Source organism: Polypterus senegalus, chromosome 3, assembly GCF_016835505.1.
Source record: "Polypterus senegalus isolate Bchr_013 chromosome 3, ASM1683550v1, whole genome shotgun sequence".
NCBI classification, from domain to species: domain Eukaryota; kingdom Metazoa; phylum Chordata; class Cladistia; order Polypteriformes; family Polypteridae; genus Polypterus; species Polypterus senegalus.
The window spans coordinates 227,068,452-227,093,577 of NC_053156.1; the positions used below are offsets into that span (position 1 = coordinate 227,068,452).

Consider the following 25,126-nt stretch of genomic DNA (forward strand, 5'->3'; position numbering starts at 1 on the left):
CAAAGTACAGGAGTCAGGTGGAGAACTTTGTTTCATGCTACAGAAAGAATTGTCTACAACTAAACATCAGCAAAACAAGAAACTGATTACTGACTTCCACTGCACAAAAGAGTCTCTGCATCCTGTCACTGTTCAAGGAGTGGATGTAGAGGTGGGGCATTGCTAAAAGTACTTGGGGGTCCACGTCAACGGCAGGCTGGACAGGTCCCATAACACAGAAGAACTTCACTACTTAAGAGAGGGTAGAGCAGCCTCTTTTTTTCCTTAGGAGACTGCATTCCTTTAATATTTGAAGTGACATCCTTCACATCTTTTATAACTCTGTGATGACCAGTGCAATTTTCAATTTTGTGGTGTGCTGGGCTGGTAACATCTCTAGAAGAGGTCCACCAAACCAACAAGCTAATTAAAAGAACAGGCTCAGTTATGGGACGTACTCTGGAGCTCCTGGGGGTCGAAGTGAAGGAGAGGAATAAAACAAAACTGAGTGCCATTATGAACAATGCTGCACATCCTCTCTGAGACACACTAACACTGAGGACTTTCAGCCAATTAATTCTACAGCAGAATTATGTCAAGAAACATTACTGGGCCACCTTCATACCAACAGCAATACATAATGCTTCACTTTGACTGCCAAGTCAGAGCTTTTCTTTCCTTTTAATTTTATTCCTTTTTAAATCATTCTGGTTTGCTTTAGACCATGTTTATAATGTGTGTGTGTGTATATATATATATATATATATATATATATATATATATATATATATATATATATATATATATATATATATATATATAAAATCCTAAGCCTAAAAGTGCAATGATTTTATGTAATGTTTTTATGTCATGTTTTTCGTCACGCTTTAAATCGGGCTTATTTTAAACTACATACACTCACCTAAAGGATTATTAGGAACACCTGTTCAATTTCTCATTAATGCAATTATCTAATCAACCAATCACATGGCAGTTGCTTCAATGCATTTAGGGGTGTGGTCCTGGTCAAGACAATCTCCTGAACTCCAAACTAAATGTCAGAATGGGAAAGAAAGGTGATTTAAGCAATTTTGAGCGTGGCATGGTTGTTGGTGCCAGACGGGCCGGTCTAAGTATTTCACAATCTGCTCAGTTACTGGGATTTTCACGCACAACCATTTCTAGGGTTTACAAAGAATGGTGTGAAAAAGGAAAAACATCCAGTATGCGGCAGTCCTGTGGGCGAAAATGCCTTGTTGATGCTAGAGGTCAGAGGAGAATGAGCCGACTGATTCAAGCTGATAGAAGAGCAACTTTGACTGAAATAACCACTCGTTACAACCGAGGTATGCAGCAAAGCATTTGTGAAGCCACAGCATGCACAACCTTAAGGCGGATGGGCCACAACAGCAGAAGACCCCACCGGGTACCACTCATCTCCACTACAAATAGGAAAATGAGGCTACAATTTGCACAAGCTCACCAAAATTGGACAGTTGAAGACTGGAAAAATGTTGCCTGGTCTGATGAGTCTCGATTTCTGTTGAGACATTCAAATGGTAGAGTCAGAATGTGGCGTAAACAGAATGAGAACATGGATCCATCATGCCTTGTTACCACTGTGCAGGCTGGTGGTGGTGGTGTAATGGTGTGGGGGATGTTTTCTTGGCACACTTTAGGCCCCTTAGTGCCAATTGGGCATCGTTTAAATGCCACGGGCTACCTGAGCATTGTTTCTGACCATCTCCATCCCTTCATGACCACCATGTACCCATCCTCTAATGGCTACTTCCAGCAGGATAATGCACCATGTCACAAAGCTCGGATCATTTCAAATTGGTTTCTTGAGCATGACAATGAGTTCACTGTACTAAAATGGCCCCCACAGTCACCAGATCTCAACCCAATAGAGCATCTTTGGGATGTGGTGGAACGGGAGCTTCGTGCCCTGGATGTGCATTCCACAAATCTCCATCAACTGTAAGATGCTATCCTATCAATATGGGCCAACATTTCTAAAGAATGCTTTCAGCACCTTGTTGAATCAATGCCACGTAGAATTAAGGCAGTTCTGAAGGCGAAAGAGGGTCAAACACTGTATTAGTATGGTGTTCCTAATAATCCTTTAGGTGAGTGTATATATGTTTGGTATTCTTTTTAGGAGTTAATCAACTTTAATGTGATGTTGTTAGGTTTTGAGATTCTTACTCTGTTTTTAAATTATAAACTAAAAAATATCAAGAACTCATGTCCTGCGAGACAAGACTTTGTGCCAAGAAACTTAATCACGCCCGGGGCCGGAAATAAAACACAAGCAGTAAAACAGCTGCTGTACAGGCTTTTAAATGTTCGAAGCAGCGCGCAAGATGGAGATCACACGGCATAGCAGAAGCAAGCCAGCAGCTGATCGAGCAAAGAGGAGGTTTAAAAAAAAAAAAAAACAAAAAGTATTTGTTTCCCATTGTTATCACCATTTAAAAGGGGGTTTCGGAGGAGCACCTTGGGGTGCGTTCAGCCCCCCTCTTCACAACGCCAGCGGCACAGCAGCAAAGTGACTGGCGCGTAGCATAGGTATGTGGGGTCGGCAAGTGAAGCGAGCAGGGGGCGAACCCCTTAGTATGTATCTATCTATTAATTTATCTCTCTCTCTCTCTATATCTACTGTATCTATCTATATCTATATACATGTACACTGAGTATGTATTTATCGAGCTTCTGTAAAAAGGCAAGTGTCACCCTTGGGAAAAATAAAGTTTCTTCTATCAATCCAGCTATCTACATCTCACGGCATCTTGATGGGATTCTTATCCTGGCTTTCCTGAAACTTCATTTTTTTTCCATCCATTCCTTGTTGGATTTACTTGTATGTTTTGGGTCATTCTCCTGTTAAGGTTCACTCACAGTTGAGCTTCAACCTTCTGACAGATAGTCTCACATTATCCTCAAGCCCTCTCTGGTACAATGAAGAATTCACTGTGGATTCTATGATGGCGAGTTTCTCAGGCACTAATGTAGCAAAGCAGCCACTGAACATAACATTTCCAGCACAATATTTTACAGTTGGTATCAGGCTCTTCTGGTCATATAACATCTTTGGTTTTCAACAAACACATTTCCTGGTACTTTCACCAAATAACTCTACCTTCACCGCATCTGTCCAAAGCACATTGTTCCAAAAGTCCTGGTCTCTGCCTTATAAGTTCACAGGTAAATTTTATTTTCGCCCTGCTGTTCTTTCTGAACAGCTAAGGTTTCTCTCTGGCACCCTACCAATTCAATCTGATTTGTGCAGCATCTTTCTAATGCCACTTTTAATACCAACAGTGGCAGCTGCTACCTTAAGGTCTCGTGATGAAATTCTAGGTTTCTTAGAGACATCTTTCAGCATCTTGCATTCTGCTGTCAGGCTGAGCTTGCTGGGGCAACCTGGCCTGGACAAACTGGCAATCATCTCCACTTGCAGATGATCTTCCGGACAATGGAACAGTTGACCTGCTGTAGTTTGAAGATTTTTTTAAATCCTTTCCAAGACTCATAGGCATCTATAACTTTCATTCTGAAAGCCTGAGGGAGCTTCTTCAATCTTGGCACAATGATAACAAACACTTCAATAACAAAGATCAAATCAAACATAGTGGAAGAGGTTTAAATGATCTTCCAAGTTACTCTCTAATGATATTCTAATCATAATGTAAGGCATTTGTGTAGTGATATATGTAGGGATGTACATCCTTTTTCAACATACATAATTTGCATTTTTTAATTTCTATTATACAATAGACAAGTGGTCTCCAACTCCAGTCCTAGAGGGCCGCAGTAGCTGCAGGTTTTCATTCTAACCCTTTTCTTAAGTGGTGGTTTCCGTTCATTTTAATTGACTTGTTTTTTTAAGATTTGTTCCCCTGAATTTCTTCATCGTTTCTCTGAATTGCTTAATTTCTTTCAATAAATGGCACCCAAACAGAAATGAAATGTGAAGTGAGTGAGCCAACAGAAGACCAACTAAGTCAGGGCGTCACTCCAACCAGCTGCTTAATTAGGCACGAGTCTTGTTATTTAAACCCGTTCTTTAATTCCATGGCTTGTTGCTGCTCTCATTGTGCAATAGCATACATTACCGAAAATGTAAATTTTCTCTTTTCTAAGAGCACACTGTTTCTTTTCAGACCAGTAACGGCACACTGCACGATAACGTGCAGTGAATACACTTGACCTGAGCAGTCATAGTTTTCCTCCTCTTTCTCTGTCTCTGTTAACATTCATTTGCTCAGAGGTTGATGCGCTTGCGGCATCCTGAGCAGCTCTTCTTTTCTCCACTCTAGCGGCCCGCTGCTTCTCTTCTTCCGTTGGCATCTTTTCGCGTTATAACTGATTAAGTTAGTTTTTGTGTTGCAATTACTTAGTATGCTTTCTTTAATTTTTCACTTAAGCTGGCACTTAAGTCTTCAATCTGCCTCAAGAATAATTAGCAAAAGTGGTAGGGAATGAGAACGGCGTCCATACGCATGCGCCGCATGGCTGCTGAGAGTCGATTCTACAATAAAATAAAATAAAAATAAAAAGAATAACACAAATCATCACCCCGAAAGCGGATAGTAGACGCCACGTAGTATATGTGTACCAAATTTCAAGTCAATAGGTGAAACAGTTTGCGAACTAATCCTGAACAGAAACGAACAGCCATGGTAGCGTATTATATAAGAAGATATTGTACAATGGACACAATTTGCTGGTCATGTTTTGGCTCATTTTGTACCTCATTATTATTTGGCTGCTAATTAAGGAAAAAGAAACAATTATGGGGTCTGAGTCTTCAAGAGAAAGTTAATTAAAATTAATTCAAAAGAAGTTAATTAGCAGCAAAAGGTCACTAATTAAGAAAAGGGTCAGAATGAAATCTGCAGCCACTGCGGCCCTCTCCAATAGACTACAAACTGTAAATATGAAATGTTTATTTGTTATTTTTTCTATAGATATTGTTTACATGAAGATCAAATGCTGATGTATCCATATATGCAATTGACAAACAGTTATTCAGGATGTTCATCAGTCTCTGTATTACGCAGAACTTTCCACACTGAACTTCATCATGAAGTGTTCTACAGGAAGAATAGAAGGCTACTCAACAGGCAAAACAAAGATATTTAGCCATAGTGGACAACTACGAAAAGTGTTATGAATGTAAACCACAAGATAACAAGTTGCTTCACTTCCACTAGATAGCAGTACTATGTCACAGTCATTTAATGATTATGTGATCCAACTGTAAAAATACAGAAACTGGTGGACTTCGATTTACAAGACACCTGAAAAAAATAATAATTTAAATATATTAAAAAATGAACATAAATTAGAGAGAGAAGCAAAGAGGAAATGTTGCAGACACAAATGTCTTTGGTAACTGTAAAATGTTAGGGACCAGTACTAAACTCTGGTGGACTCTGCACTGTGGGAAACACTTGAGACGTAGAAATGTTTGATCTTCAGTGACAGTAAACACTGCATTCCTCAAAGGCACGGAGTCCACACTTTGTAAAGGACACACACACAGTATGTGGAGATGGCTACCCTGTTCATCCACAAAACACTGGGAAGGATTCAGCAGTCCGACTACACAGAACAGTGTTTACATATTGCATCTTTTTGATATTTTAAAGTATTTTACACAATCTCGGCTCCCATCAGTTTCATGTGCATTAGTGGAAATTAGTTATTTTGGAATGAGCAAAAGTGAGAAAAAAAAGAAACAGAAGCAGTGAATGATCTAAAATAAACAAAAATAAAAGTGTTAGAAATTAGAACAATTTTAACAAGAACAGGCCATTCAGCCCAACAAAGCTTGTGCACTGTATATGCCTAATTTCTTCAATATTACGGCAAATCAAATTTTGAAGCTGCAACTGTCTGCCAAACTACCTGCAAACGTATTTCATTTGTCAACAGTTCTCTGTGTAAAGAAAATGTTCCTAAAGTTTGCAGTTTCTACAGGCTTCCCATGCTCTATTCAGTATTTCTATAAGACAAAACAAACATTTTCAGAAGATTAAACTAACAGGAAACTCTAAGACGGTGTCCTGGTGCGTAAACACAAATTGGTAAGTATCAGGAAAGGCGAGAAGGGCATCACCACACCCAGAAGCCGAATATTGAGTAGGAGGGGAAATGCTGAGTGGGAGTTTTATATCAAATAAACACTGGGGTAAAACAGTTTAAATAAGTACATCAAGCATAAACCCCCTCCTACTCGACACTCAGCACTGGGCTGAAGAGATACATTCTTGGGAAAAGCAGCAAGGCCAAAAAACAAGCCATTGCGTTACAATGATACACATTTTACGCATCTATTGGAGTCTGTTCTTACCTGGCTTTTGTTAAACTGACCACCTAAGGTTTAGAATGCACAGTACTAATGTGGCAAATACTTCCATGCACATTTATAATAAACTCATTGCAAAGAAACCTATACCAGCATTGGGGAAGCCCCCAAATTTCTGCTGCATTCATGTTCTTGAAGGTGTGAGATGGAGGATCTTTATGAGTATAAGAAGTTTTCAGTGCTAGTCAAAGCGACAGCTACCAGATATTCTTCAGTGTGCTGTGCTCGCTTTATAATTCTGAAGTAAATACCTACATTGTGAACAGGAGCTCAATTTCATAGTCAGCTGAAGATTTAAATTTAAATAGCTTTGATGTTATTGCATGCAACTACTAGTGATGTGTACTGATACATGCAAAGAAATACGAGTGTGAATATGAATAACGTAACTTGCCTAAAAATGATAATTATAAAGAGGGCATTATAAAATTAATAAATATAGAAAGAGCAAGTCCCAATTTTTCATATTATATTATGTTTTTATTTAATTAATCCTTTTTATAGTTGCACTGCATGTACAACATTATCAGTAACAATTCAACACAACAAAGACAACAAAAAAAAAAAAAGCTATTCCATTATTTTTTCCCCACAGCAGGTATTAAATAACTTCAGATCTTAAAAAAAAAAAAAATACCCTAACAGGGATGTATGAATTAACAAGAACTGAAAGCACAGGCAGACTGCGTCCCAGGTTCAAAGCTGGCTTCACACATTTTGCAGAGCCTTTGTTGGTGCTCGAGTGTGAATGCAAGAGTTCTCTCTGTTCAGGGAACATGCGTCCACAGTGCTCTTGACAGCCATGGGTGAAAAAAGATAAATGGATCGCTGGAGGCTGTTAAAAGAGCAAACAGCGGTAGGTTTAAACAAAAAAAAAAAAAAAAGGCAAAGAAACCAGTTCCTTAACCAGGAACATGACCTGTGTTGGAAATGTAAAATTCTCTCTGCATGTCAACCTCTGGATTAACAGAAGAGAATGGGAGAAGAGGCCTACTGTTAGGTAATTTCAGAGAAACAGCAGGTGATGTTAGGTGAACTGGTGCTGCTAAATTGACCCTAGTGTGTGTTTGTGTGTGAGTGTGTTCACCCGATGACAGACTGGCACACTGTCCAGGGATGTTCCTGATGCTTGTTTGGATAGGCTTCAGCTTCCCTTTGACCCTACTTTGGATAAGTGGGTTTGGAAAAGCTACTGAGAAATATTAAGAAGCTTCATGCATTTTAGAAAAAGTGACAGAAGAAAACTTGCTGACGAATTGCCTTGCAAAGCTCTTTGTAATATGACTAACAACAAAGGCACTGCATAAAACTATGGCAGCATGTGCAGGACACAAATTCATCTTCTCTCTTCATCTAGTCTCTTTCCTTAGGAACAAGACTCATTGCTGCAACGGTATGCTTAGGAGCAGGGGGTGTGAATGTCAATCAGCATCACTTGCAAGCAAACCAATAAAAAACAAAGAGAGGCACTACACCAGAGAGTTTACCCAGAAACAAAAGGCACAGATATTGGCGTTTTAACAAATCTGTTATCACCTGTCTAGGCAGACACCACAGTATATATTAAAAATGTTATCTCTGCACAGGTCAAGTCAAGGAAAGAGATAATGTTTGTGTCATAAAGCCAGGCTGTCTAGGTCATTAGCTTCAGTCCCTCTCTCCAGGTGGGCATTGCAATTTGCGGCTAAGGCTTTCGACGATGTGGCGGGTTTCATTGCCAGTGCTGCTTCCTTAGCCAAGTAATCTATTGGCTCTCCATTTGTATGATTAAGCATTTCTGTAATAATATTTTGTTCAGTTGATAGGTTCATCGTGAAATGAGTGACATACCAAAACATTTTTTTGTAAATGGAAAGCACTAAAAATCAATCAAATTTCATTAGCCCTTTAAAAATAAACAACCTGCATGACAGCTGGTAAGAGTGATGGCTTCAATTTGCACAAAAACCAGCCCACTGAAGCCTCCCTCATGCATTTGTGTTCATCTTTTTGACAGCCCCTCCCCAGCACATACATGGCCGCTGTTTAGCCGTGATCTGTTCTGAATATTTCCTTGTTGTTCCTAGCACATTCTGAAATGGCACTAACTTAATACCAGACGGTACGCTTTCCATCACATATAATTGCAGGCCTATGGAAAAGTTGAGATGAGCTTACCTAAGGCCTTGTCAGAATGGCCAGAAAAGTCAATCCCCGCTCCAATCAAGGTCATAATTTTCTCAATCTGCAGGAAGAAAAGGAGGGAGGAAGAAGGAGAAAAGGTTTTAACATGAGCAGCAATTTAACTCCCCCCAGGTCCAGCTCAATGGAGTCTGAGAATTACCCAAAATTGCTTGCTCTCTGTTAAAAGCTGTCCCAATCCAAAATGACCTTGCCATAAAGATTCAATTAATAACGTAATGACATATCAAGAAGAGCAGCACAGTGGCTAGTACGACTGCCTCACAGCTCCAAGAGAGTCTGTTGAAATCCCAGCCCAGTCGCTGCCTGCATGGAATTTCCACTCGTCTGCTTTGGTTTTATTCTGGTTTTCTCCCTACTTCCTAAAGACATGATGCATAATCCTTTTCAACAATACAAAAGAAGAAAGGTGGAGAAACACAATCCACTGGTGGTTGTCAACGTGTCACTTCCGATTTAAAAAAAACCTGCTAATTGCTTATCAATCCAATAGGATACAGCATGCTATTAGCCATCATCTGGGCTGAGGATCTAAAACAACAAGAAAACCTCAATGAGAAAACATACCTTTAAATCAGCTATTTAATTCTTAAAACTGTCAGGACGTCTACGTGTATATGAGTTATGAGAAGATGAATTTAGGCATCACGCAAACATGATCAGCAGCTACTTCATAAGGGATATCCATCCATCCCTCCATTTTCTGAAACTACTCAATTCAGTGTTGGAGTTACAGTGGGCTGGAGCCTATCCTGGCAATAAGGAAATCAGGACGATAAATGGAAATGCCTTCTTTTTGTCACTTCTGTGTTCCTCCACAATCACATTGAAAGATGTCTTATCCACAGGAACAAGTGACCCGAGGCATGCTCTCCAAATATAACAATTTAGCCCTCCATTTTATTACATTTCTCAAGACCTTTAAGGTGATGGCCACAAGGACTTTTGTTTTATGTCTAAATAAGGAGGCACCTATCTCAAGGCAATCATACGTGCAGTGACTGTAGGCATGGCATGCACTTCTGTACATTCTTATCACCACAATGATACGCCGTCATTTTAAATGAAGGGTCACCATGTTGAAGACAATACGAGGAGCACATGGATATCAACCTGCATTTATTTTGCTCTGGCACTGCAGATGAAGCTCGTAACAATGTAGGTATTATAGACCTAGCTCTTGAATTCGCTGCCATGTACCTGGGGAATTTCATACTTGACTATCAAGAATGCAAAGAAAATAAATTTGTGAAGGCACATATTTAACAACTTTTTTCTTATGAAAAAAAAAGCTTTTGAGAGAATCCCAAACTACAAAAACATGTTAATGTGTCAGGTAACCACCTCTCGTCAATTACAGGCAAGCACAGCTTAAATTTATTAACTCTCTATGTCCTGATTGAAATGAATAAAGGTGAACAAGAGTGTTTTTGTAGACAATTACATTTACGCCGTGTTTTAAACTACTGCCTTTAATTAAACTCTCATGCAATTGTTGGTAAACTGAAAACAGTAAATTACACGAGTAGTCAATTATTAGGTGGAAAACGGAAGACAAAATGAGAATATAAATATTTGACTAATTTTCTGAAACTCCTTTCGCCGTTAAAAAGAAAAAAAAAGCAATCTGGAAGTCAAACCTTAAATACAAAAATCATCTTTAATGGCCATGGTTCCATACTTTGTAAAGCAATTCACCTCACACATAAGAAAGTGTGTAAATACAACCAGCAATGCCTTTCATCATCTGGACCTGCTGCTCACTGTACAGTATAACTGGGCTGGAGTTTATCCTGCCAGGCTCAGTTTACCAAGGCAACCAGCCCTGGACGGGGTGTCAGACCCTCATAGGGTCCACTCTCCCACACAATGGGCCAATATAAAGTCGCCAATCAATCTCACCTGAAAGGCTTTGGGGGGAAAAAGGAAAACCTGAAGAATAACAACCAACCAACAAAGACGAGGGGAGAACACAAACTTGACAAACAGCAGACAAGCCAGGAATCAAGTCTGGGACCCTGAAGCTATGAAGCAATTGTGCTAATCACTGTGCAACACACATTCTCCTAGTTAATCACATTATTGATGAACATGTAATAAGAGGAAAAAAAAGCATGATCTACATACATTTTATTCTTATAAGGGGAAAAATGCTTAAGTTTTTACATGTAGAGAATCTACATAGACTCTACATAAACTAATAAATTACCCATGATCGACAGAGTACATTTCATTTTTAATTACTTAAGATAAATTGCTAAAATTGATAAAAGTTTTTATAGGTAGGAATCTACAAAGACTCTATAAACTAATAACTTACCCATAAACAGTGGTTCAATTTGCAGGAAAACTGGTGTATATAACAATATATTGTATATGAGAAAGAACAACGGAAGTGTTTCCAAAAACAGAGAAAATGAGCAAATTATTGGTACCAAGGCCACATAATCAGTGATGTGATCAGAATTGGTTTAAACCCCTGGGGCTGGTGACACAACTAGCTTTACATCACAACATGACAGTTGCACATGCTCTACAAGGTATGCTATGTACAAATGTGCCTTCAGGTAGGCAATACCCTGTGCAATGTGTGAACGTGTATAAAAGGTCTAAGACTTGTACTGTCAGAGGCTACCCTAAGGACAGAGCAGGCCAGTGCTAATATCAAGTACCAGGAGTAGACATACGGAACTAAGCGAGTATGCCCAGAAACCCTGAACAGAGGCCAAAAAGATTTCCTTAACGTAATGCTGTGTAGTCATACTGCCATTACAAGCAGACAGCAGGCAAAGGACCCAACGCTATGACAAATGTTCAAACATGTTACATTACATTACATTAATGTTACATTAGCACGACCTGCTCCCAAAGCCTAACACCAGTTCAGATTGAGCAGATGTTGTGCGTGGAGTTCTGCCATTGCAGGTTTTTAGCAGACGGCCAGAAAAAAAAAATGCCAGCCTGTTGCATCATGCATCTGTTCTTCTATAGCACGCCTCCTCTTCCAAGAAATTCCCGGACTGGATTGACAATGCACAACCATCGTCACCAGCATATCCCACCTGTCACTGTGCTGTGGTTCATCAGGCTGACAACTCGGCCTTACAATGACAACACAATTAAGTACATATGACTGCTTAGTCCTAGAGTGCTGTAGAAACAGACTGTCTTACTATCAATTTCTTATGACAAGCCCAGGGTGAAACAATCTTTTTGATAATTCTGAGTGTGATAGACGCATCAAACTAATCATGACCTCCCTATCCCGCATTTAAGCAAACCAGACCACTGCTTCTAGGTGTAATAACTTCTTTGTTAATTTAGTTTTTATGAAATGCACACTAAAATGCACAGGATAATTTTATTAGACATATACTAATAATTCTAAAATAAGCTTACATTAAAAAAAAAAAATAAAAAAATATATATATATATATATATATATATATATATATATAAATAAATAAATAAGTATACTTCATTATGCACACAAATACACATATGAAAAATCTAGGTATCTGAAATCTTTCACACTATTCCATGTGGTTCTGTGAAGGAAAAAGTAACATACATTTTGAAACATGGCAGCATATGAACATATGAGTTATAGAATTGTGATTATTTTTTTATATTCACACAAAACTATGTTTTAAATAGGCTCAATTTTATCATTTATTAAATTGGAATGTAATTTAACATTTATGTTGTATATATGCAAATCATAAATATTACATATATATTTGTATATGTATATGTGAGTGTGTGTATAGATAGATAGATAGATAGATAAAAATCACTATTAACAGATGATTGACAGATAGATAGATAGATAGATAGATAGATAGATAGATAGATAGATAGATAGATAGATAGATAGATAGATACACACACACACATAACTGTGAATTACATATTTTTTTTTTAACAATTAGAGAGAATGACTGAATGTTAATCAAAAAAACAATAAGGAGGAGTAAATAAAGCAATACGAGTTTGTTCCTTTTGCATTGACATTTATGAAAACATACTAATAACCTATACAAGCATAAAAAGAGGTCGACTATCACCTACCCCATGCCCCCAAAGATCCCAAGCTAGCAGACTGACATGCACTATCTAAAGACAAACAGCAGCTCACAACTTGACAAGAAAAGCAAAAGCATGGCAGCAGCCCACCCAGCTGACAGGCAACAGCACGCTGGATTAGTTGTCGTCATTACAAGTGGGCAGCAGAGTGAAAACTTTACCTTTACATTTTGAAAAAGGTGCTTAAGGATTGTTTTATACTTTAGATATCACAAATGGTCGTGTTATTGGGTAGCTACTTCTGTGCTATCTAAGAAACACAAGATGAGATGATCATGAAGAAACAGTTTCCCTTTAATCTCTCCTATGGCAGCATGAAAAAGGCACTCCAAAAGATTAAAAAAATGAAGTCACCGAAACCATGCATAATATAATTTTATTACCAAAAAACAACAGCAGTTAAGTGATGCCAATGTGGGCAGTATGCCGTCTTGTATAAGATACTGCTGTCTTCCCTCCTGGCATGTGTCTCGGTGACTTAAAGTAGAAAAGGCTTTTTTTTTTTTTTTTTAATTCATTTTCTAACATTTCAAATGGATCACTAATCATACATCAATATATTCTGTTTTTATCACAGCAAGCACAACTGAGGGGGAAAAAAGAAAAAGGGAGGTCCCTATTACTAATCATTCATCTACTCATCCTAATATAAAGCACCTCTTTCTGTACAACAGCATGTGGTAGAGTCATCACTCAGTTATTTAATTGTTACAGCATTTGTTATGTAAATTAAGTAAAATGACAAATAAAGCTCATGGTGAAATGCAAACCACAAGACAATCCAGCAGTTGGTGCCTACCAGCTTGGTTCTGTTATATTCAAGCTAAGTTAACCTCTGCAGAAGCAAGCAAGCGTCCTGCCAATAACACCCCTAAAAAGAAGCCTTACAATGCCCCCTGCAGACAAAATAAAAGAGAATAAAAAAAACGCTTGAATAAATCCACGTGCCCCAACACACACACACACCCCAAATAAAAATAAAACAAAAAAAAAAAAACATTCTTACGCTGTACAAGGACTTAGCTCTCCGGGGTTTGGGAGCCGGAGGCAGGGATTTTTGCTGCAAGAAACGTAATAACAATCATTCCCTTTCAGTGGTGACTTCTTAACTAAGGACATACTTGTATTTTTCTCCCACACACCTAACAGGCAAGAATTCTCCAAACTGCCAATTCTAAATGACCCCCCAGCTATAACCCCCCACCCAACCCAAACAAAGCAACAATTTAGAAGATCACAAAACACTAATGCAACCCTGGGTGATTCCATAAACCAGGCATGTCAGGATGCACTCCAGTATCAGGCCTGGCAGCTGCTGATGAAACAAAAGTCAAACTTTTCAATCAAAAGACAATACAAATATATGTAAAAAAATATCTACTCCCCATACTGCACTGTACTTGTTTCCACAGTAAACATTAAGTAAAATAAGGCACTCCAACCTTAAGAACATTTTGGAAAGACAGACAAATTACTGCAATTCTACCTCTGTGCTATCTTTCATTGATCCATCTCTCTGCACTGGTACAAATCAATAGCAATGACCACGTTTATCCCTTTCTTTCCCCTTTTCTACTCTTCATTTCCAGCATCACTAAAACAAAAGCACTGATATCCAATTCACTTTGGATAAAAAGAATGGCAGAACATTAGCAGGACAAGACAATAATACTAAAAATGATTAAAAAATATAGGTATATAATTATATAGAACAAAAGTATCACAGCTCTCCTTTTGAAACACATACTACTTTTTAACAGTTACATTTTCATGTTATGCTTTACTCATTACCATACAGATACTCTAATTAAAAGAAGACCCACTGAGAAAGCTTTTTTATCCCACCACTGCCCAAATATTCAGAGAGGCTCTTCATTGTTTTTCAATGTTTTACAAACAGATAACACACTGCAAATTTTATTTTCATTTTTAAATCTTTGCCCATCAATCTACACTCAATAACCCATAATGACAAAGTAAAACATGTTTTCAGAAAAGTTTGTAAATGTATTAGAAATAAAAACTGAAATCACTTATTTAAGTATTCAAATCCTTTGCTGTGGCACTCAGAATTGTGGTCAAGTGCATCCCATTCGCTTTAATGACCCTTGAAATATGTCTGGAACTTGTGAGGAGTCTCTCTGCGGCAAACTAAAATAACTGGTCATCGTTTCAAAAGGCACTTAAAAATACATTTTTTAATTTATTTAAATAGCTTCTGTAAAAATCCAAATTTACTCCTAGGGACAAACAAAGTTCTAAAATATATATATTCATCCACCCATCCATTATCTAAGCCGCTATATCCTAAAACAGGGTCACGGGGGTCTGCTGGAGCCAATCTCAACCAACACAGGGCGCAAGGCAGGAAACAAACCCCGTCAGGGCGTCAGCCCACTGCAGCTATATAAACTGCTCAAAAAAATTAAAGGAACACTTTGAAAACACATCAGATCTCAATGGGAAAAAGAAATCCTCCTGGACATCTATACTGATATAGACTGGGTAATGTGTTAGGAACGAAAGGATGCCACATCGTTTGATAGAAATGAAAACGATCAACCTACAGAGCCCTGAATTCAAAGACGCCCCAAAATCAGAGTGAAAAATTATGTGGCAGGCTAGTCCATTTTGCCAAAATTTTATTGCAGCAACTCAAAATTGTACGCAGCACTTTGTATGGCCCCTGTGTTCTTGTATACATGCCTGACAACATCGGTGCATGCTTCTAATGAGATGACAGATGGTGTTGTGGGGATCTCCTCCCAGATCTGGACCAGGGCATCACTGAGCTCCTGGACAGCCTGAGGTGCAACCTGGTGGCATTGGATGGACCAAAACATAATGTCCCAGAGGTGTTCTATTGGATTTAGGTCAGGAAAGTGTGGTGGCCAGTCAATGGTATCAATTCCTTCATCCTCCAGGAACTGCCTGCATACTCTCACCACATGAGGCCAGGAATTGTCGTGCACCAGGAGCCACTGTACCAGCATAGGGTCTGAAAATGGGTCCAAGGACTTCATCCTGATACCTAATGGCAGCCAAGGTGCCTTTGTCAAGCCTGTAGCGGTCGGTGTGACCCTCCATGGATATGCCTCCCCAGACAATCATTAACCCACCACCAAACTGCTCATGCTGAATGATGTTACAGGCAGCATAATGTTCTCCATGGCTTCTCCAGACCCTTTCACTTCTGTCATGTGCTCAGGGTGAACCTGCTCTCATCTGTAAAAGCACAGGGCACCAGTGGTGCATCTGCCAATTCTGGTATTCTATGGCGAATGCCAATCGAGCTGCATGCTGCTGGGCAGTGAGCTCAGGGCCCATTAGAGGACATGGGGCCCTTGGGTCACCCTCATGAAGTCTTTCTGGTTGTTTGGTCAGAGACATTCACACCAGTGGCCTGCTGGAGGTCATTTTGTAAGGCTCTGGCAGTGCTCATCCTGTTCCTACTTGCCCAAAGGAGCAGATACTGGTCCTGCTGATGGGTTATGGACCTTCTATGGCCCTCTCCAGCTCTGCTAGAGTAACTGCTTGTCTCCTAGAATCTCCTCCATGCCCTTGAGACTGTGCAGGGAGACACAGCAAACCTTCTGGCAATGACACGTATTGATGTGCCATCCTGGAGAAGTTGGACTACCTGTGCAACCTCTGTAGGGTCCAGGTATCGCCTCATGCTACCAGTAGTGACACTGACTCTAGCCAAATGCAAAACTAGTGAAGAAACAGTCAGAAAAGATGAGGAGGGAAAAATGTCAGTGGCCTCCACCTGTTAAACCATTCCTGTTTTGGGGGTCATCTCATTGTTGCCCCTCTAGTGCATCTGTTGTTAATTTCATTAACACCACAGCAGCTGAAACTGATTAACAACCCCCTCTGCTACTTAACTGACCAGATTAATATCCCATAAGTTTCATTGACTTTATGCTATACTCTGATTAAAAAGTGTTCCTTTAATTCTTTTGAGCATATATATTCATTCTTTTGAACAAATACTACATTGAAATTGTGTTTTCTGTGGTATTTTTACATAAAGCACCGAAATTCAAAATTACTTTTTTTTTTTTTTAATATAGAACTAGGAAAAAACTGAAGGAATAAGAGGACATATGCCGTTTGCTTAAGTAATCATCTACACGGTCTAATATTTCATAGAGCTGCCTTTTGCAGCAATATCTGCAATCAAAGCACTAATTTCATTAGTGTTTTAAATGTTATATGTTCAAATTTGAAACGATTTTTACCACTTGGCAGAAAACCAAACATCACAAAGAACATTTAGCTGTTTGAATTATGAAAATGGCTCTCTAACTTGATTTTTTTTAGATATTCTGGTATAACAAATGCACACTTACACTTATTCAAAAGTCTTACTTGCTTTAGAGAAAGTCATTTCAAAATAAAACTAACTACAAAGGCACATGTGCTCACCCACAGTCGATGGATCATTCCGAGAAGTTGACAACGCTAAGAGGCTTACGGCAGAAATTTAATTTGTGTCACATCATTTTTGATCCCTTGAAGAAATATATGCATCGATTATTTGACCAAGAAAATCCTCATTCTGGTTAAGTTTGGTTTAAATGTTATAGTTTAATGTATGCAGTGAAAGGCTGTTGTGAAAATTGTTATTAATCTTTATATTGAAAACATAAAAATAATTTAAAAAACAATAATAAATATAACGTTTGGCCTTTTTTAATTAATGATCACAGATTTTTAAGATGATGGCACACATACAATCAATTTCAAAAACCTGGAAAAAATTATTCCAGTCCTCAAAATCGAACTCTCTACCAATATTGACTACAATGGAAGTTTTAATCACTTTAACCAGCTTAAACAATTTGATTATACAATACTTATAAATTTGTTTTATTATTCTCAGATAGGGAAACACAGTGATTAGCACCGATGTCTCATGGCTCCCAAGTCTGGTGACTGAAAAGCCGGCATATTCAAATGGTGGCCCAGAAGCAACTTCTGAGTGGCCCAGCTTGTGTTCCTGCTGGAAATGTGCAGAAAAACTGAGACAAACACATTTCAGTAGTCTTCAGAATTTCCTACATAAATTCCCATAGTACTATAAACCATGAATGTAACACTCTGCGTGGCCTAGCAAGAATGCAGTGTGTTGTGTGTCTAAAAGTGGTGGTAGTAGTTTTTTTGTGATGGTATGTGGCAGTGCGTTGTACCCGCACCTCAGCAGCAACATACTGGTCCTGGCATCGACTACATATTAAATGATTCTATGATCAATTTGTGCTGAATCCTAGTTGTATTCCAGCTTCATTCAGTGAGTGCTAACGTGAGTTTTCGCAAATGAATCTAATTTTTACTTCAATGAGAGCCTTGTTACCGACAAGCACGGTCTCTGCACTTCTCTTCATACGATTGGCTGGCCTTCCATACTCACACTTCAACCCTGCAGATTTATGGCTGTTATGATGATGACGATCTGTCATTGACACTCAAAGCAAAGAATGAATCAGAAGGACTACATTTGATGAAAACATGCAAAAAGAGTTTAAATTAAGCACTGACAGCTTTGCGGGACTGCATAACACATTTTTTGTAGAACGTAAAGCTCGTTATTAACATGCGGAAATTCTGTGTTTGTAATTTTAAACTATCAAGGATAATATTACACAGTACCATACATCTTCGCAGGTGGCATAATGGAAGGTAAAGAATTATTATTATTATTACTATTGTTCTACTTAACGATTTGTCAGTTCCAAGTTTTAAACGTTATGTTTTTTCACCAAATAAACAAAACATGTAGTGCTAGGATTCTCGGCCTCTAAATACGTTTACAGTATCTCAGACTTGATCCAAAAGCAACACATGCGTACCGCCATCTTTATGTTCACAAAACAGGCACTGCTAATCACGCACCTATGTTCCCTCAGTGTGCAGTAGACGTTGTATTCATGTGTGTTAGTTACTCTTATCACTTGTTATGGGGTTCTGCACGGATAGCTTTGATTGCATTGATATTTCTTTTTTATTCTGTTTAAATGCACTTAGTGATGTACCTAGGTTACAAAAACAAATCTTACTGCTAATACTATGCACTACTTTGTTTTTTATGCACTCTGAGATATGACAAGGTTAGATATGACAAAAATGTTTGTTATTTTATTTAAAAAGTGGAAGTATTGCTACTATGGGAGATTCTATTCAGTTATAGCTTTTTTATTGTATTTTTATATACTTTTTGATGTGTCTGTGTCAGATGTGACCAAATTTAAAAGAGAAACAATGAATAAACATTACATGGGGTCCTCGGGTTACAACACAGTTCCGTTCCTACAACAGTGATGTAATCCGAATTTTGGTGAATGTCGAAACACAGTCTAGCCTAAGTCACTTACCTATCTTAACACATTTGCAAAAATCATAATCTAAAACATAAAAACACAAAATCTAAGCCTGAGAAAAAAGAAAAGGACATAAATATACTGTACTGTACACTGTACTGTAGTAACAGAAAAAATTAGTGTAAAAAAATCCTTACCTTTATTCCTTCTCATGTCTCAATTTTTTAATTTTTTATGGGAGTGAGTGTTGTAAACTCAAAACGTTGTATGTCGAAACGTTGTAACCCGAGGACCCCCTGTACTTGTTTTGTAATTTGTTCATTTGTGTTGGCTTAAATATTTGCCAAAATATTTTTTTTTAAATATATTTAAAATATAACAATATATTTTAAATATTATTTGCTGCTTACTGGCTGCTGACAATGTCCGGCTCAGCTCCATTTCTTGGTTTGAAAATCAGGCCTAACAGAGTTTGTAACTGATCAGCCCTTCTGTTGACTTTTCACCTCTGCCCATTACTTTGTGAGGTTTTCTCCAACCTCCCAAAGATGCGTTTGCCTGGTTGAAAGTCAAGTACAAATTGTCCTGATACGGAGGAGTATCGGTGTGTGCATGAACTTGGATCGGTTTTCAATTAAGGGCTGGCTGCCGTGTCCCTGGGACTTGGAGTTTAGTGAAAAGCTTTTGAAAATAGATGAACCGATGGGTATTTCCATACTGAAAAATAAAAAAAAAAAGAGGACTATATTCTGATTCCAGACATAATGTACCATATATATATCTCACAAGATTTATGCTGGGTTAAAACAGAGATGCATGCTCCATAGTCTGTAATAACACAGTATGATCACATTTGTGGATAAAACAAACATGCTGATAACACCACCACAGCACCAATGCCGAACACCACCAAGGTGAGCTTTGATACATGGCCTGGGAATTCACTGGCTAAATGAGCACTTCTGTTATAACCAAGACTGGTTACCAAAGGGCAGTTCAAGTTCAAATTTCTCCCTTTTGAGGTTGTCTTGCACATTGAAATACTGAAATTACAAGATCATTTTTTAGCAGTTTATTGTGTAGATCCCTTACAAAATCAAACAATGGGGTCTCCAAATTTTGTTACATTCATCTCAGAAATCAAGTAGGAAAAGTTTAACACAGCTATTCTGGGGTGAAGTTATGCAGTTCTGCATTTCTGACTGCTTCAATTGACTTCCACAGAAAAAGGCAAATGAAAAGAGTGTTTCAATACATAAAATAAAAGTGCACAGACATACTCCTGTAAAAAATGTATTGCATAAGCATCAATAATGCATATACAAATAGGTATCTGTATGCAGTAAAAATATCAAACATCCTTTAAGATTGCCTTTACTCAATTGCCTTTACTCATTTAACACTTTAGGCCAAGTTTTAGTTACGTGTTACTGTAGTGTGTAATCCACATACCATTTAACATGAAGGTATCTCATGCCATTGAAAGCTTATTCCTGGTAGTTCTTTTTCCTTTGTGGTCTTGTGGTTAAGCGGTATAAAAGAAAGGGAAATTGTACATAATTGTCAAGTGGACAGAACTGGACAGTTGGTACACCTTGAATCTGGATTTTAATCCATATACAGTAAGTTTGTGTATATATAGCTGAAACAGTATCTTTACATGACATCACAGAATTGCATGGCACACTGACTTACAAAGCCACTAGGGGGAGATCTGGTGTTTCCAGTTAAAGAGTAACTTTACATGGCAGTTTCCTGATCCTCAGACTTTTAGGTATTTGTGTTTTACTTTTAACGTGCTCATTAATTAAACAATACCTGATTCATAGATGGGGAATTCCTCTAGCACAGTGGAACACATCTACACTTTTTCTGAAACCATCACATAAAGACCCACCTCAGCTGTACTATAAACTAGACAATAACTAACCAAAATGTTAACATTAGCTGGTGGCTAGCATTGTAGGATGAGTGTACTGTGCTATGGCATAACCCCAAGAGTCTCCGAATCACACCTAACTTTAGAAACACCTTAAACATGCACTAACTCACAAATATTCATGACTCTCATCAAGTGGTGTAATCTCTGCACTACCAAATGCTGTGGCAGTTTCATTATACGATCAACTGTTTGAAACCAATGTAACTGTTCGCATCTAAATATTGACAACCAGTGTGACACATTCATTTTCCAAAGCCTTGCTATTTAATCCCTGTGAAAATGAATTTAGGTTTACATGTCTAACTCTCTAAACATCCTGTCCTTGATAACTTGAGGGCTAAGTTACAGGCTAAAACTTAAACAATTTTACAGCCTATCACTCACCATTGAGCACAAAAAGCAACCATAAAATGTAAGAAACAAATACATTTCAAGTGAAAGAGGAACTCTGCCAGCAGTAACAATGGGCCTGATCATCAGACTTTCTAAGCTATTAAAAGGGCATTCATATAAAAATTAAATTTTTGTGAGGAACAATGACGGAACTGTGTGTCACTGATATGTGGGAACAGATTCTGCAGAAAATAACAGGAAACAGTAAGACATAAAAATTTCATCTCAGTTCTGAAGTTGCTCCCAGAGCATTTTTCAGACAGTTCGATTTGGAACAGCATTTTTCCTCCTAAACACAAGACTGCTGAGGTCTATTAGCATAGCCAATGACGTGGATAAAAAACAAAAGCCAACGGGCATCCTTTGTGCTTTCTCGGACACACAGGCTACAACAAATGAAGAGCCCTTGAATGATGAACACTACCCACTCCATCAAGATGATAGATGTTCTTGACTAACAAGTATTTTCTCATCTTTTATACACACCAACATCTTCAAACCTACATTTTGCAAGTTGTGGAAATGACAGTTCTAGGTTGTAAAATGCCATTAAAGTTCGTCAAAGTGACACCTATCATCACCAGAATGCCACTATGAAAATGAGCTTACGACCTCCAATTCCATGTTTATAACATGACTTCTATTGACAGTAGTCAAGAAGGTTTGAAAAGCTGCTGCACAGAACATTCATTAGTCATGGCTGTGGGTTCAAGGATGCAGAATGTGCTAACAGCTTCATTAAGTAAACACGAGTATTCAAACAACAATAAAGAAGGCTGCAGACAACTTATCAAATGCATTATCTTTTGCAGACGACATGAGCAACCAGGGTAAGGAATGCAGTGAACCATTTGGAATAGGGATACAGGTAGGAAAACCCAAATAACAATCTTGTATGTATTACGTATTACATAAAACTCCTCAGTGATATGTGATGTGCTTCCTGAGCGGTGCTTGATTGTTTGCTTTCTCTGTCTCTCTCACTCTCTCTGCCTGGCGGTGGGGTGTGAACAGAGGGGCTGTTTGCACAGTGGCTGTTTGCCTAGAAGATACGGACGCTACTCTAAAAATGCTGAAAGACTACTTTCACATTGCTCCCTTCTGTTGTGGCATAAAAGAAACAGACAGCAGTCCCGAGTCTCAGACTATACTTCTCTGTTCCTTTCCAGTTTACTAATTAGGCACATTAAATACTGGTCTACTAAAAAAGCTGTTCACCCGGACTCCACCTCCCAAGTTCAGATCGGTTTCCTTTAGATAGTTGGGCTCTAATTGCCAGTCTTTTCCTGTTCAGAATGACAAGATCTTCCTGAATTCTAGAAGCATTGTGGGCAGAGATTGTGGTCCTTTATATGTGCTGTCCTGGATCAATTTCACCAGGGAGAAAAAAAAAAATTCAGAAGGATAAACTGTTCTCAATTCAGTGCAAACAAAAAAAAAAAAACAAACAAAAAATATATATATATTGCGTAGATCAGCCAGCTTCAGTTTCTGCTGGTTAAGTTGTCCCCTTTGAACAACTAGAGATCAAATTCAAAGCGTCAGTCATCTGCCGTTTTGTGTTACATTCAGTGTCAGAACTCTTGTGACCTCCTCATAAGTGTCTTGTACAAAAATATATTAATTTATATATTACAATCTCTGCAAATACAATAAACTTATCATAATGTTGATAAAAATGACAGTCTCAGCTGCTGAAGGAGTCTTCAGGCTCTTGCCATTTATTTCCTAGATGTCTCCATCACCTGACCCATGAAGAGGACAGTACCTGTAGGTTTATGCTGTACAAGGAAGAGGAATGGTCTATCAAGAGTGACCTCTTCAATCTCCATACGCGAGTACATGATTGCCACAGTGGCTGCTGATCCTTCAGTTCCCTCTTCATTCACCTCAATCTTGACTTTTTGCAGCACCTTGGACACATACAAGTTCTCATCAGCTACAGTAATTTTGATGAAGTCTGCATCCAGCATGCTGAACATATCATTCATTCCCAGATCAGAAAGGACACCATTAAGTTCAGTCTCTGTGCTTATGGTGAACCTAGGCAGTGTGAGCTGTCTGCTGAGGGGCCTCTTTTCTCCACTGCTTTAACACCTGGTTGTCAATGTGTTGAATCAGAGCAGACAAAGGAACATCCTTCTGGAAGGGAGACAACAGGAGCATGCCAAGGGCATCCCCCTGGTAAGGCAGCTCAATGACATCATAGTCCACACCATCTGGAGTGACAAACTCTCCATAGCTGAAACGGTTTGTTTGCTGCATCATGGGTACAAGAACTGTGCTGCCATTGGCCATGTGAAAAAGTCTTTCTTGAGTTCCCTTGAGATCAAATGGCACTTTCCACTTGCCCTGGAAGTGAATGGCATTGAGTAGCAGCAGTTGTGTTTGAACATTTATTGAATCCTGATGTAGAAATTTGGAATCATTCCATCTGTGTGATCCGATACCCAGTGGTTGATGACACCGACAGCCATTTGTGGGTCAGTGAAGTCCACCTGGTGTACACTTTACTGGAAGGTTTTGAGAAAGCTGCGTCGGTACACTTTCTCCAACAGCAGAGTTCTTTGACCAAAGACAGCATTGGCCACTTTCAGTGCTGTCTCACTGCTCAGCTCTTTCTGCAGCTTTCTCTGGATGTGAGGCACACCTCTGTCTTGTACAGAGTATCCCATTGCAGCATGCATCTGCATGTGGGTCCTTCCATCTGCTCCAAGTTTCAGCATCTGCAGGACACTAGACACTCCATATGGAGATAGTACCAAATTTCTCTGAGCCAGAGGGGACACCAGCACCTTCCAAAACACTTTGTTCCCAAAATCCACATCACTGTCTGTAACCTTGTTAGACAGAGCTCCACCCACCAGAAGAAGGAAGAATGTAAAAGTCTTCATATTGACTCGTGGAAATCCCTCAGCTCACGATCTGTGCTTTGCTGTCCGCAGACTTTGGCACTCAGCACCTTGCGAGAGCTGCAATCTGCTAGTCCTAATGTCTCCCCTGCTTCAGATAAGCTGGCATCTTCTGCGTACACTTCCCACCAAAATGCCAAGGCGAACACAAGCCCCATTTCCACACGCGTCCAAGTCGTTCTCCTTATTTTCCTCATCGCCCTTCTAGAAAGTAGAAACTAGGTTCTGGAACGCAACCCCCGCGATCGAGGAGGGATTACTGTATATAAAATATTTTAAGGTCCCACTTCTTGAAGATGGTGTTCAAAAAGATAGGCAAAATATTAATGATATTATATTATACATGGGGTAGTTGCTCTGAATGACTGGTACTACTTGCAAACACGTTTATATTACAATGCTTGAAAAGATGCTCATCATGAAAGATGCACAAGCATTTTCTTTCAGATGAACTTTATTTCATTTTAGCAAAAGTTACAAGCAGGACGTACTATTAATATTTATCAAACACATTTACTAAGTATTGCTTATAAAAGCAAGGTATAATGTATAAAGTGCGAATTGGTAAAAAGTACAAAGTAAAAAAAAATAAAGAACAAAACTTACAACTGAGTGAGCGAGGCATAGTGTTTAGAAAGCCCCAAAGACAAATGAAAAAATAAAACTCAAACACTATCAAAGTTGCTTGGTGGTTGACTAGGTCACTACAGCTGCAAATAACCAGGAAGAGAAGGCTACAAAATCTAGATATTTTGAAAAAAGGCAATGCATAAACACCAGTAGACTGACATGAATGGAGCCATATACAATGAGGAAAAAAATGTTCACCAGAAACTAGAAAACAAAGGAGACTGAAAGCTCATTTCCAGCATGCCAAGTGTACATTTAAATAGCTTGCTTTACATGTTTTTACCAAGCTATAAGATACACTCCA

At 38.7% G+C, this 25,126-nt stretch overlaps 1 protein-coding gene and 1 pseudogene across 5 annotated transcripts in view; both read right to left on the reverse strand.

Moving 5' to 3' along the window:
• Window positions 1-25,126, reverse strand: part of LOC120525944 (ankyrin repeat and SAM domain-containing protein 1A-like) — a 145,556-nt gene that overhangs the window by 64,562 nt on the left and 55,868 nt on the right. For 3 of the 5 annotated variants that reach the window (XM_039748674.1, XM_039748673.1, XM_039748676.1), the window contains exons 12-13: window positions 13,629-13,682; window positions 8,513-8,579 (exon numbers count right to left, since the gene is read on the reverse strand). In XM_039748674.1, the coding sequence (XP_039604608.1) occupies window positions 8,513-8,579; window positions 13,629-13,682 (121 nt within the window). Of the gene's footprint in view, window positions 1-8,512; window positions 8,580-8,678; window positions 8,748-13,628; window positions 13,683-25,126 lie in introns of those variants that run through there. The other 2 variants (XM_039748679.1, XM_039748675.1) reach the window with 2 other exon arrangements.
• On the reverse strand, window positions 22,960-24,420 carry LOC120525946 (annotated as a pseudogene).